We start from the raw sequence: 13,222 nt of genomic DNA, 5'->3' as shown, positions 1-13,222 counted from the left end.
GGAGGTTTGCTAGCCCAACCTGAGGAGGTAGAGACCAGCAGTCTGTGAGGCCATAAGAGAAGCAGACAGTAAACACAAACATCCATAGAGGAGCCTCTCACAGTTTTGATTATCCCTGTAATTACAGGCTGCTTTCATCACTCCACGGAGCTGAGCACAGAGGTATTATTTGAACGCCACACATTACCTCAGCCCTGGCAGACAGCACCCAGCATCCGTCACAGTCTGACAATTAGCAGCAAGAGAAAAAGGGGGGGATGCACATTAAAAATTGAAGTGAGTATTAACAGCCACCCAAGAGTCTAGATACAGCGAGTCAGCCTGTAACAAACGGTCTCTGTACCAACATGACCCCACTGTGCCAGAGAATGTTGTGCCTGTCCACTTGCATTTGTTAAGTCCCGATTAAAGTCCTCATGAAGGCAGCCGGCAGGCCCACCTACCTCGACTGTCCCGGTGAAATCCATTCTCACTCTGCACTCATGTGGAAATAAGCCTGTTTACCACCGGCGGGTCACACATGCTAATGAGCGTCTGTTTGTTTTCCAGTGTGCTCACGCGGGAGGAAAGGAATTCAGGGAGGAAATAATAGACGATATGCAGACAACAACCCAGGTGGCCCTGGCTGCAGCTCTAGTGATGAGAGCTTACAGGAAATGTGCTCAGACTGTGTTTATTATAACCATATCAGAGTAGTGGCATAGCTGGAGGTCAGTGCATGTTTCACACAGGTCACTCATTCACTTGTAATGAGCTCCCAGTTAAGATGCGGTCCTAGAATCACCTACATGGGTCTGGTCTTTAGTTCCCTGGTCCTTATGGAGGCCTTTTAAGGTTTCTGAAGCAGACTTCTTCTCAGTTTTAAATGTCAAGTTCTTCTATTGGCCCAGAGACAGAAAAACAGGACTAGAGCTGATTCTCAGTACTAATGGAATCAGCGTCCAATCGGACAGATTAGATTAGTGTCACTCAAAGCAGGCACCAATGGAAGTGGGGCTACGGCCCAGTGCTGAAAGAGCATCAGGCCTAAAACAGGATCTTAAAATTATGAAAACAAAAATGAAAAAAAAAAAAACAAGACCTGAGAGATGCACCATCATTCAGCTGATCGTCTACATCTGTGGTGAGTTTTCAGAAATCCCCTGGGTGGGTCTCTTTTCTCTTTGAAATAATGTTTATCTTCAGCAATAACTGTATAGGTTCATGAACTGTCAAAAAATTCAATTTGTTAAATTCAGTTTTGCTATTTTTTGTCAAGTTATGTGTGGACATCTCTTCAGTGTAAGAGCTTTTTTTTTTATGAGCGAATGATTCACAGGTGAGAGTTTAGTGTCTTAAAAACATCCATGAAGCATAAAGAATTATAGATTAAGACCTTGTTAGAAAGTTTAGCTCATTTGAAGATTAAATAATAGAATTTAAGACCCCCCCCCTAGCTGCTAATGGTGGTTACAGGGTCTAGCAAGTTTAATGCAACAGGGATACTACTACTACTACTACTACTACTAATACTAATACTACTAATAATAATACCAATACTACTACTACTACTAATAATAATAATCTACATACTAAAAGGGCCCTGTTGCGAATCTAGAAAAGCTACTTATGGATGCTGGTAACTGGATTACATGGGCTCTCAGGGCCTGATTACTAACACAAGTGCAAGTTCTCACCTTTGAAGGGACTCTGTACTGTCCTCATGAACGGGTTGCAGGTTTAACTCCCTCCTTTAGCCTTTCTGTGTACTGTCTGACCTCCTATAGTAGTGATGATTCTCCAGGTACTCAAGGAAGTACCCCCACCCCTCGAACCCAAAAACATACATGATAGGTTAAAGCAGCCCAGTCTGGGTGAATGGTTAGACTGGTGACCTGTTAAGGATGCATTGTGCTTCTCACTAATGAATGCTAGGAATCAGCTTCCTGTGACCCCAAACAGGACCAAACAGATAAGTGAGATTTGGATTAGAAGACAGAACTCTGCTCCCAGGTTATGCTCCCCCTGAAGTGACCCCCTGTACCTTTGACTAAGTAAAATTAATATTTTAAATTGGCAACATGTGTCATTTTCATTTTTCATGTCCAAATTTTTGCATACTATACAGCAGGAGGCTGACGCTAACAATACATTTAGTCTGCTTCCATCGTTACAGTTTAACAGCCCCTCCTCATGTCTAGAATAGATTACTGCAATTCTCTCTATTATGGTCTTGGCAAATCTTCCGTCCATCGCCTACAGCAGGGGTGTCAAACTCACACGGGGTCGAAATGAAACTCTGGGACGGAGTCGAGGGCCAAACTTAATATTTTTTGAAAAAGTGACGGCAAATTTGCACATTTTCTTTAGCAACATATCTGCAGTTTTTAACCTTTTAATTTGGAAACAAACTTATTTTTTCATTAACACTGAATGTGGAATAACCAAATTACACACGAGCAAGTCAGTTTTAAATAAAAGACATCAGTGGTATTCATTACTTGTGGTATATTCAGCATTTTTAAAATCTTTTAAATCTTTTAAATCTTTTCTCACGTGCCAACAACAACAAAAAAAATCATTTTATCTTAAATGAAAATGCAACATCTCACCTGTTAACTTTCATGTTTTGGAGCAGAAAAAGAGCATAAAACCAACATATTTAAAGCTCAGTTTGCTCCACTGGTTTACTGTGATGCTCACCTGTTCCAGCCAGATACCTGCATCATGGGGTTGATCTGAGCTGAGGAGGAGACTCCTGTTGTTTTGTTCATCTTCATCATAATAACGACAACATTAGATGACAACAGCTGCTCACGTAGGTTTATGCTGATGAACATGTCTGAGCAGCTTGACCACGTTGTTGTGTGTCGGGGAGGAAACACGACAGCAGCCACAGAGTCGTGCTGGTTTGAGCGTGTCGCTGTTCGCTGGAGTTATATCAGCTCTGTCTGGACGTTAGTTGGAAAACTTTCTCTTTCAGTCGTGAACACATTACTGAGCGGTTAGAATCTCAGTTTCTGGGCTTCAACGTCAGAAAACAGCTGAGTGAACTCGGCGCTGAGTGAGAGGAGTGTAGTTTGTCCGAGACAGCGGAGCTGCAGAGACCGGCAGCAGGCGCTGGAAAAACACAAAGGAGGGGTCTTCGTCGGCTCCGCGCTGATGCCGCAAAGCATCATGGGAGTTGTAGTCTTTGCTGTAAAATCGGCCAGCGGGCCAGTTTTAATATATTTTTGATATTTATCTCGCGGGCCACATAAAAATGCTCCGCGGGCCTTGAGTCTGACATATGTGGCCTACAGGTTGTACAGAATGCAGCTGCTCATCTGTTGTCAAGGAGAAAACGCAGAGAGCATATTACTCCGGTCCTGTCAGACCTCCACTGGCTCCCTGTAGAATACAGGATAAAATTTAAAATGTATTATTATGTTTTAAAGCTGGTTTGGCGCCTTCTTATTTGGCTGAGCTTCTTATTGTTCACACTCCCACGAGGGCCTTTAGATCCTCATCTAAACATCTCCTGAGAGTTCCACCATCATGGCTAAAGTCTAGGGGGGATCGAGCGTTTTCTATAGCTGTTCGTAGCTTTAAATCTCTTTTAAAGACACACTTTTTTTACTCTCGCTTTTAATTTATCTTAACCTTGATTTATATGTATTTGTCCTCTTTTTGTTGTGTTGTTGCTCTTTTTGTTTGTTGTTTGCTGATGTACAGCACTTTGGGCAATCTTCATATTGTATTTAAATGTGCTTCATAAATAAACGTGACATTGTCATTGACATTGCAGGATGGCATCCCATCGTTCAGCCAGTCTGAAGTTAGCCGCTGTGGTTGTGTTGGTCACCCTGGCACAAGCAACAGTTATGTAGGCATGAACCCACAAACTCAGCTCTCTTCTTCAACCCACAAAAAACATTTCCTTACAAACGTGGGACCATTTAAGGGGAAGTAATCAGAATTTGGGTTTATTTCCAAGCAGCATTGTTACACCTAAGACAGGAATGAAATTTCTTCATTCTATTTATATGAATATCAGGTATTTCGATGTTAGACCTAACAAGCCTTGCTTCAAGCTTCTAGTATTTAATATTTCAGTATTGTTCACAAATGTGTACGACAAAGACAAAAACACCACACTCACTCACCCTGCTGCACAGTTTTTATTTTATCTTTATACACACAAATGTCTTCGTCTTCGTCTTCCTCCGCTTATCCGGGTCCGGGTCGCGGGGGCAGCATCCCAATTAGGGAGCTCCAGGTCGTCCTCTCCCCGGCCTTGTCCACCAGCTCCTCCGGCAGGACCCCAAGGCGTTCCCGGACCAGATTGGAGATGTAACCTCTCCAACGTGTCCTGGGTCGACCCGGGGGCCTTCTGCCGGCAGGACATGCCCGAAACACCTCCCCGGGGAGGCGTCCAGGAGGCATCCTGACCAGATGCCCAAACCACCTCAACTGGCTCCTTTCGATCCGGAGGAGCAGCGGTTCTACTCCGAGTCCCTCCCGAATGTCCGAGCTCCTCACCCTATCTCTAAGGCTGAGCCCGGCCACCCTACGGAGGAAACTCATTTCGGCCGCTTGTATCCGCGATCTCGTTCTTTCGGTCATTACCCAAAGCTCATGACCATAGGTGAGGATTGGGACGTAGATCGACCGGTAAATCGAGAGCCTGGCTTTCTGGCTCAGCTCCCTCTTCCCCACGACAGATCGGCTCAGCGTCCGCATCACTGCAGACGCCGAACCAATCCGCCTGTCGATCTCCCGATCCCTCCTACCCTCACTCGTGAACAAGACCCCGAGATACTTAAACTCCTCCACTTGAGGTAGGACCTCTCCCCCGACCCGGAGGTGGCAAGCCACCCTTTTCCGGTCGAGAACCATGGTCTCAGATTTGGAGGTGCTGATCCTCATCCCAGCCGCTTCACATTCGGCCGCGAACCTACCCAGCAAGAGCTGAAGGTCAGAGCTGGATGAAGCTAGGAGGACCACATCATCCGCAAAAAGCAGAGACGAGATTCTCCTGCCACCAAACTCGACACACTCCACACCACGGCTGCGTCTAGAAATTCTGTCCATAAAAGTGATGAACAGAACCGGTGACAAAGGGCAGCCCCGGCGGAGTCCAACCCTCACTGGGAACAGGTCCGACTTACTACCGGCTATGCGGACCAAACTCACGCTCCTCTGGTAAAGGGACTGAATGGCCCTTAACAGAAAGCCACCCACCCCATACTCCTGGAGCGTCCCCCACAGGGTGCCCCTGGGGACACGGTCATAAGCCTTCTCCAAATCCACAAAGCACATGTGGATTGGTTGGGCAAACTCCCATGCCCCCTCCATCACCCTTGCAAGGGTATAGAGCTGGTCCACAGTTCCACGGCCAGGACGAAAACCACATTGCTCCTCCTCTATCTGAGATTCAACTATCGATCGGACCCTCCTCTCCAGTACCTTGGCGTAGACCTTTCCCGGGAGGCTGAGGAGTGTGATCCCCCTATAGTTGGAACACACCCTCAGGTCACCCTTCTTAAAGATGGGGACCACCACCCCGGTCTGCCACTCCCTAGGAACTGCCCCCGATGACCACGCAATGTTGTAGAGACGTGTCAACCATGACAGCCCTACAACATCCATAGCCTTGAGATACCCAGGACGAACCTCATCCGCCCCCGGGGCTCCGCCGCTGTGTAGTTGTTTGACTACCTCAGCAACTTCTGCCCCCGAGATCGGACAGTCCATCCCCAGGCCTCCCAGCTCTGGTTCCTCCTCGGAATGCGCATTGGTGGGATTGAGGAGCTCCTCAAAGTATTCCTTCCACCGTCCGACTATAGCCTCAGTTGACGTCAGCAGCTCCCCATCCCCACTGTAAACAGTGTGAGCGAGTTGCAGCCTTCCTCTCCTGAGGCGCCGGACAGTTTGCCAGAACCTCTTTGGAGCCGATCGATAGTCTTTCTCCATGGCCTCACCAAACTCCTCCCACGCCCGAGATTTTGCCTCGGCAACTGCCACTGCTGCACCCCGCTTGGCTATCCGGTACCTGTCTGCTGCCTCCGGAGACCCACAGACCAGCCACGCCCTGTAGGCCTCCTTCTTCAGCCTGACGGCTCCCCGAACCTCTGGTGTCCACCAGCGGGTACGGGGGTTGCCACCACGACTGGCACCGGCCACCTTACGACCACAGCTAGCAACAGCCGCCTCGACAATCGCAGAGTGGAACAAGGCCCACTCGGACTATATGTCCCCCACTGCTCTCGGGACGTGGTCAAAGCTCTGCCGGAGGTGGGAGTTGAAGACCGTCTTGACAGGTTCTTCTGCCAGGCGTTCCCAGCAGACCCTCACTATGCGTTTGGGTCTGACAGGTCTACGCGGCATGTTCCCTTGCCATCTGATCCAACTCACCACCAGGTGGTGATCAGTTGACAGCTCCGCCCCTCTCTTCACTCGGGTGTCCAAAACATACGGCCGCAGGTCAGATGATACGACTACAAAATCTATCATCGACCTGTGACCTAGGCTGCCCTGGTACCAAGTGTACCGGTGGGCATCCTTATGTTCGAACATGGTGTTCGTTATGGCCAAACTGCGGCTTGCACGGAAGTCCAATAACGAAACACCACTTGAGTTCAGATTAGGTGGGCCATTCCTCCCAATCACACCCCTCCAGGTCAAGCTGTCATTGCCCACGTGAGCATTGAAGTCCCCCAGCAGGACAATGGAGTCCCCTGATGGAGCACTATCTAGCACTCGTCCCAGGGACTCCAAAAAGGGTGGGTACTCTGAACTGATATTTGGCCCATAAGCACAAACAACAGTCAGGACCCGTTCCCCGACCCGAAGGCGCAAGGAAGCTACCCTCTTGTCCCCCGGGGTAAACCCCAACACACAGGCAGAGAGTCTCGGGGCTAACAAAAAGCCAACCCCAGCCCTCCGCCTCTCACCCAGAGCAACTCCAGCAAAGTAGAGTGTCCAACCCCTCTCCAGGTCTCGGGTTCCAGAGCCAATGCAATGTGTCGAGGTGAGTCCGACTATATCTAGCCAGTACCTATCAGGTATTTCGATGTTAGACCTAACAAGCCTTGCTTCAAGCTTCTAGTATTTAATATTTCAGTATTGTTCACAAATGTGTACGACAAAGACAAAAACACCACACTCACTCACCCTGCTGCACAGTTTTTATTTTATCTTTATACACACAAATGTATTTCCTTTTTCTTTTTGTCATACGAACATGCCCCTCCTCACTGGTGTCATGGGTTCATGTGCTTATTCCATCCATCCATCCACACATCCACCTTCAGCCACTTACCCACCGGAGTCTGGTTGCGGGGCAGCAGCCTAAGCCGAGAGGCCCAGACTTCCCTCTGTCCAGCCATTTGGGCCAGCTCCTCCAGGGGAATCCTAAGGTGTTCCCTGTCCAGCCGAGAGACATGGTCTCTCCAGCCTGTCCTGGGCCTTCCTTTAGGTCTTCCCCTGGTTGGACGTGCCTGGAAAACCTCTCCAGGGAGGCGTCCAGGAGACATTGTGACAAGATGCCCGAGTCACCTCAACGGGCTCCTCTCAACGTGGAGGAGCAGCGGGTCTACTCCAAGCCCCTCCCGGATGACTGAGCTTCTCACCCTATCTCTAAGGGAGAGGCCAGCCGCCCTCATTTCGGCTGCTTGTATCCACAATCTCGTTCTTTCGGTCACTACCCAAAGCTCGTGACGACAGGTGAGGGTAGGACCGTAGATCGACCGGTAAATAGGTCGATCTACATTCATGTGCTTTATTAATTAATTGCAGAATTTATTTATTTATTCCCTTTAGAAACTCTCAGTAAAGCAAATGATCAAACAAACTTGGTATCTTTTTTTTAATGGAGGAAAGTAATATTCAGGGCAGCAATGTAGAAGAATAATCCACCAAAATGAAGGTGCAGCGGCACAAACTAGCATCTATAAAAACAAAAACATTGAAGTATTCTTGTACGTTTGTTCTGCTGCTCCTGCAATCAAGATTCTGTATCTCAGTCAGGTTTGTGTCTTTAAATAAATAAAAATATTATGATTATCATTGAGGACTGTCTTTGATGTATGTTTTACTCTTCAGAGATGCTGGAGCAGTCATCTATGTAGTCTTTAACTCACAACCTCTAAACGTATTCCAGCTACAGTTAGGCATGATCTGATCAGCTGATTGCTTCGTTGGTGAGCTTTCTAAACTCCTGCTGAATATTTGTCTTGTTTTAAAGCTAAAACCACATCACATTGTGTCTTTATTCCAGGAAGCGAATACTCATCTTGTGATCGATGTTCACTTTTTCCATTGACTGAAAAGAGAAAGGAAAGAAATTGCTGATTTACAAATTTTCTTTTTTAGGAAAACTCACCAAGACATCAAATCACTGAAGAAGTTTAGCTCATTGTTGAACGATACTGATTCCCTCAACTCTCAATGCATTATTGTGCATTTTGTTCTTTGATAAGTGAGAAGCTAAGTGGAAATAAGGACCTCCAGTTAACCCTGTAGTGATTAAACGGCTGACCTTTCTGAACTCATCAAAGGAGATGGCATCATCTTTATCCTGGTTGGCCTCCTGGTTGGCCTCCTGGATGGCCCGCTCTGCGATGCTCTGCAGCTGCTCCTCTGTCACCTGCATTCCCAGCATTTCTCTCAGCACCTTGCAGACCGACACAGACCGCTTTGGTTAACCACCATCTCTCTTATCTGCAGAGCTATCTGATCTGGGGCCTCGCAGTGAGACAATCTTATCTGGTTGGTTCCAACATGCCACCTGATGTTAAATCAGCAGAGTCTAAAACGTTGTCAAACACACCTCGCTCACCACCTCTGTGAACTCCTGCTAAGATATTTGCACATCACCGCATCCAGGAAATATTTGTTTATATATTTCATCATCTCCTTATTTTTCTTGTATCGTGTTTTTTTTTATCCACCATCTGAGCTTCACTGCATTCACATACAGTGACAATGAAAACTTTCTGATTCTGATGAGCACCTCCGCTTTTCCTTTGAATTTGAACATACGAAGGAAGCATTTGATGGTTTGACCTTAGGCTTCTGGATGGAGTGTGGATGTGTAAAAGGTCCTGGCAGTTAGATGGGCCCAGATCAAGTAGAGCCTTAACCACTAACATCCTGTATTGGATGAGGAGCCAATGGCAGCACCGGTGTTATACGCTCATGTTTTCTTGTAGGATGAGCAGCAGAATTCTGTAGGACTTGTAGATGATGGAGGATGGATCTAAAGCCTTATGGAAGGATCTGCAATGAGATAAGTCCTTGGGGAAGAAGACTTTCATTTAGCTAAGATCTGCTGAAAGAAACCTGGACAACTGTACCAAATGAATTTATGAGAGGTTTGAAAACCGAATCCAAATTTTTTAACAGAAAATTGACTGAATGGTGCTAAGGTTAAGGTTAGGTATAATGCAGTCACTAAAATGAATGGAAGTCAGTGACCATCCTCACAACTATTTGTGATATGAGAGTATGTGTGTGCATGCAAGTGCATGTGTGTGCGTATGGGAGAACTGTTCTTGGGCTTATTATTGAGCTGAAGTTACAACCAAGTGGCAAACTTTGCCTGTAGAAGGTGAAGCCAACGTGGAAGTGAGAGTAATTTTTCTGGCTAAAAGCACCCACAAACCTCCATCAGCCTCGGTTAGCTCAGTTAACTAGTGGCTACATCAGCTCAGAGTTGGTGAGTGTCAATATTCTGCCTACACCCTCACAGCTCCACCTCTTGATCCATTTTTCAAATGTCTGGGAACGGTGAGACGTGTGACACGGCCAAGATGTTTGTGGGAACCACCCACTGGACTTCAGTTCAGCTAATCAGAAACCTACGGGTGACGTCAAGGAGGGTTTCTCCATCTTACACTTATAGTCACTGGTTGCAATATATTTTTCAGCGTAACTTGTGTGTTTGTCTCAACTGAAGCAGTGGTAATAACCCCAGACCCAAGATCAGTGCACTGAGATCATCTGATGAGTCATTACTGAAGCCAGATCTATATACACTGAGCACAGAGCAGGTGTTTATCAGTAAATAATGGTATACTAATAATTGCTACAGACCTGCAGGAGCTCTGCTCTCGAAATCTTTCCATCTCTGTCCTGATCATACAGCTGAAACACAACTGAAGATGTAGAGTTTATGAGTTATTTTCATAAAGAATATTCAAACCATTGGTAAATAAATAAATACGACTGACATTTGAGCCTCCTGGCAGTGCTGTTGGCTGGCTCTTTCTGTGCTCCATCTCTGATCCGGTCGTTCTCAGTGTGACGAAAGTGAGCCAGGACTTGGACAAAAGAGGGAAAGTCCACCGTTTCCTGTCTGTGGGACGAAAGGAAGGGGTACGTTTTCCTGCTTCCTGCTCATACTCAAGACAAACAGCTCTAATCACACTGCTGTCACCATGTTCAACCATCACAACTCAAATCATTGTAAGCATGAGATATGAATCATCTCACATCTCAAACAGCAGAACACGTGTAAATAAAATGTGGTGGTGAACCCAGAACCATAACTCGTGTGTTTGCCTTCATGAAGAATAGTTCTGTGAAAATAATTGTGATTTTTCTGAATGAAGGAGTCAGTCATCATCTGTCTATTGCCTGGCTCTGAATGGTTCTTTCTGCGTTTCTCTGACTGTTCCCTGACAAACATCTAGGACAGATGTTGGTGTTTGTTCCTTATCCTTCCCCTATGTACAACTTTTAAGAAAAAACAACATGCAAAAAATAAATAAATAAACATCCTTTTACACAGTGTTGCCTGAACATACGAAGGACAGTGGTGTGGTGCACTAACTGATCACCATGATGATGTACTGTAGCGTGATGAACTTACTCCACCTTAGTTACATTATACACATAGTGTTTAAAGTTAGTCTTGTTTAAATTGTTTAGAAATAAATCTTCTTAAACTTTAAAACTTGACTCTCGTCTCTGGGTTAATACGAAGCGTTATGTAATCCCTGCAATAAAAAGTTCTGATCTTCTGGTTAAAGTAATATTCAAAGATCCACCAAATTGATTTCATATGGAATCTCACATTTTATGGGCCAAGATGTAACTAACGAATCATTACAGTACCCTGGTGAGAAAAAGGAACCAATGATTCTGTCTCCAACAGGATTCATGGAAAGCTCCCGAACAGCTTGAAAATCCTCCTTCCTGAAACAAACGGAGGAAGGAACAAAGCAGTTATGGTCCTGATCTGTCCTAAACACCACATCAGTGATGAGCTGCAACAAATGAAACAATTAAAACAACAAGATTTGCATCAAATCCTTTCTATAATCCAAAAAGGGACATTTGGGTTTAACCTACAGCATGTAAAGCTACTCTTATAAATGGATAATAGAGAGTTTATAGATATCAGTAATTATTACTTTGGAAATCATTCATAAGTGTTTATTGTTCATTTATTAAGGGCGAGGAAGAGGCCTAACTGATGGGTTTCTTGCTAAATAGTGAGTTAACTCTGTTTCCCTTTCAAATGTCTGCTCCAACATCACAAGTCTGACTCTGAAATATGAGAATGAAGACATATTCCTTTTATTACTATTTTAAAAGTAACACCACTAAACACATGCCAACCAGTTATGGTGAATTATGGCAACATTTTAGTATTGTCACCTCACATATGGCCAGTGGAGGGTGGTGTTTAGCCCCAAGGTGGTGGTTTATGTGCAGGCGTACCATCAAAGCCAACAAATAATTCAGTAAAGCAGCTTTTAAAAGGCCAAAAGTCTAATGAGACACATTTTAAACATCCAGAATTATTAAAATGGAGACAATAATATGAATACTTTCTTCGTTTTGACAGGTTTGTTTGTACTTCAGATGTTCTGAACCAACCTGAGGTGTCCTCGGTTTTCTCTGTCCAGAGACTCAAACCTCTCGTAGAGCCGGAGGAGGTGGGAGGAGGAGACTGAAACACATAAAACAGCTGATTGTGTTAAAGAGGAGAGCATCAGTCGGTGCCTGCTGCTTTTCTGGAGAAAAGTGGCTTCAATGCTGCTTTCCTTGACATCAGGCCATTCAGTAAAACTGTATCTAAATAGAATGAGGTTGTCTGTTTTAGTGTTTTTATTCTTTATAAATCTACATAAATATTTGATCAAAGCTGTTTCCATTGAGGTCAACGATCAGTTTTCTGATATGTTTTGCTCTTCTAAATCAAGTGCAGCACTGTGGTGTTGAGAGAAAGGAAACTGGAACACCAACGGCTTTATTTTATCTGCTTCACCACGTCTGCAGCAGCGTGTGTATCGGTGAGGACAGCTCAGGGAGTCGACACAGATGAAGAAAACAGATGATGAGTTGAACACGGCAGATGCAGGGGCCCACAGACACAAACAAGGCCGGGAGATCACCCAGTCTTTACGTTCTGACCCGTTTCTATAAAGAGAGTCTAACAACCAACCCAAAACAAAATCCACTTTTAAACTGAAAACTATTGTCCAGTCTTTTGTTTTCTTAACCATCCAGCTGTTTCAGACTATCGCTGCACCAGAGTCTAAACAAAACACACATTACTGATCTGCTCTACCTTTTCTCATCTATTCTGGATTTAGAGAAAGATAGAAAATAACAAACTCACAACCAGTTTCCTGCACGAGTTTCTGAGCGTTTGGGACGTTCTTCACGTTGGAGCTGCAGGAACCCATCTTTCTGCACAAACATACAGCCAAATGATCGCTTCCTTCAAGGTGTTTTGCATCTGTCTGCAGCTGCAGGCTGAGCAGGACAACTGGAGCTTTGGGTCTGTGCTCTGCTCTGACCGACTGCAGGGCAGTACCGACATGCTGCTCAGCCAATCATGTCTCAGCAGACCGGGTCACTGAACCTGCAGCAGTAATGTGGCTGGCAGATTTAACTGTGGGGGAAAAAATGACTTTCATGTACTTAAGTTTTACCTTCTTTGCAGAACAGCTATTGTCTTTTAAAATGTTAAGGTCAAATTATGCATGCCAATTCTTAAAGTGTCTTCCACCCTTAAAGTACTAAATGACATCGTATGCGCCATTGACAATAATGGGCTGCGTTTGTTGACTTGGCTACAGCCTTTGACTCTGTAGACCGTAGCATCTTACTTAGCAGGTTCAAACATAATGGACTTTCTCAAGCATCCGTGGCATGGTTTAGAAATTATATCTTAGGCCATACGCAAACAGTGAGAACAGAGGATTACCAATCTGCTTCTCTACCTCTATCTTTGGGCATTCCTCAA

At 45.3% G+C, this 13,222-nt stretch overlaps 1 protein-coding gene across 1 annotated transcript; it reads right to left on the bottom strand.

Annotated features, from left to right (window-relative positions):
* Positions 1-7,814: 7,814 nt before the first annotated feature.
* Positions 7,815-12,775, bottom strand: chp2 (calcineurin-like EF-hand protein 2). The gene is made up of 7 exons (XM_015953955.3): positions 12,593-12,775; positions 11,848-11,920; positions 11,080-11,160; positions 10,194-10,318; positions 10,057-10,118; positions 8,501-8,635; positions 7,815-8,284 (listed from the first exon to the last, which is right to left on the bottom strand). The coding sequence occupies exons 1-7, from the start codon at positions 12,657-12,659 to the stop codon at positions 8,231-8,233; spliced, it is 597 nt and encodes a 198-aa protein (XP_015809441.3). The 5' UTR covers positions 12,660-12,775; the 3' UTR covers positions 7,815-8,230.
* Positions 12,776-13,222: the final 447 nt, after the last annotated feature.

Source organism: Nothobranchius furzeri, chromosome 9 (assembly GCF_043380555.1).
Source record: "Nothobranchius furzeri strain GRZ-AD chromosome 9, NfurGRZ-RIMD1, whole genome shotgun sequence".
Classification (NCBI taxonomy): domain Eukaryota; kingdom Metazoa; phylum Chordata; class Actinopteri; order Cyprinodontiformes; family Nothobranchiidae; genus Nothobranchius; species Nothobranchius furzeri.
Note: the sequence above shows the minus strand (reverse complement) of the source record. Positions and strands in the feature narration are given on the sequence as shown.

Coding starts and splice junctions, on each gene's coding strand:
- chp2 (XM_015953955.3), bottom strand. CDS start 12,659: ATGGGTTCCTGCAGCTCCAACGTGAAGAACGTCCCAAACGCTCAGAAA. Junction 11,921..12,592: donor ACTCGTGCAGGAAACTGGTT/GTGAGTTTGTTA, acceptor TATGTGTTTCAG/TCTCCTCCTCCCACCTCCTC. Junction 10,319..11,079: donor GGTTCCTTTTTCTCACCAGG/GTACTGTAATGA, acceptor TTCGTCCCACAG/ACAGGAAACGGTGGACTTTC.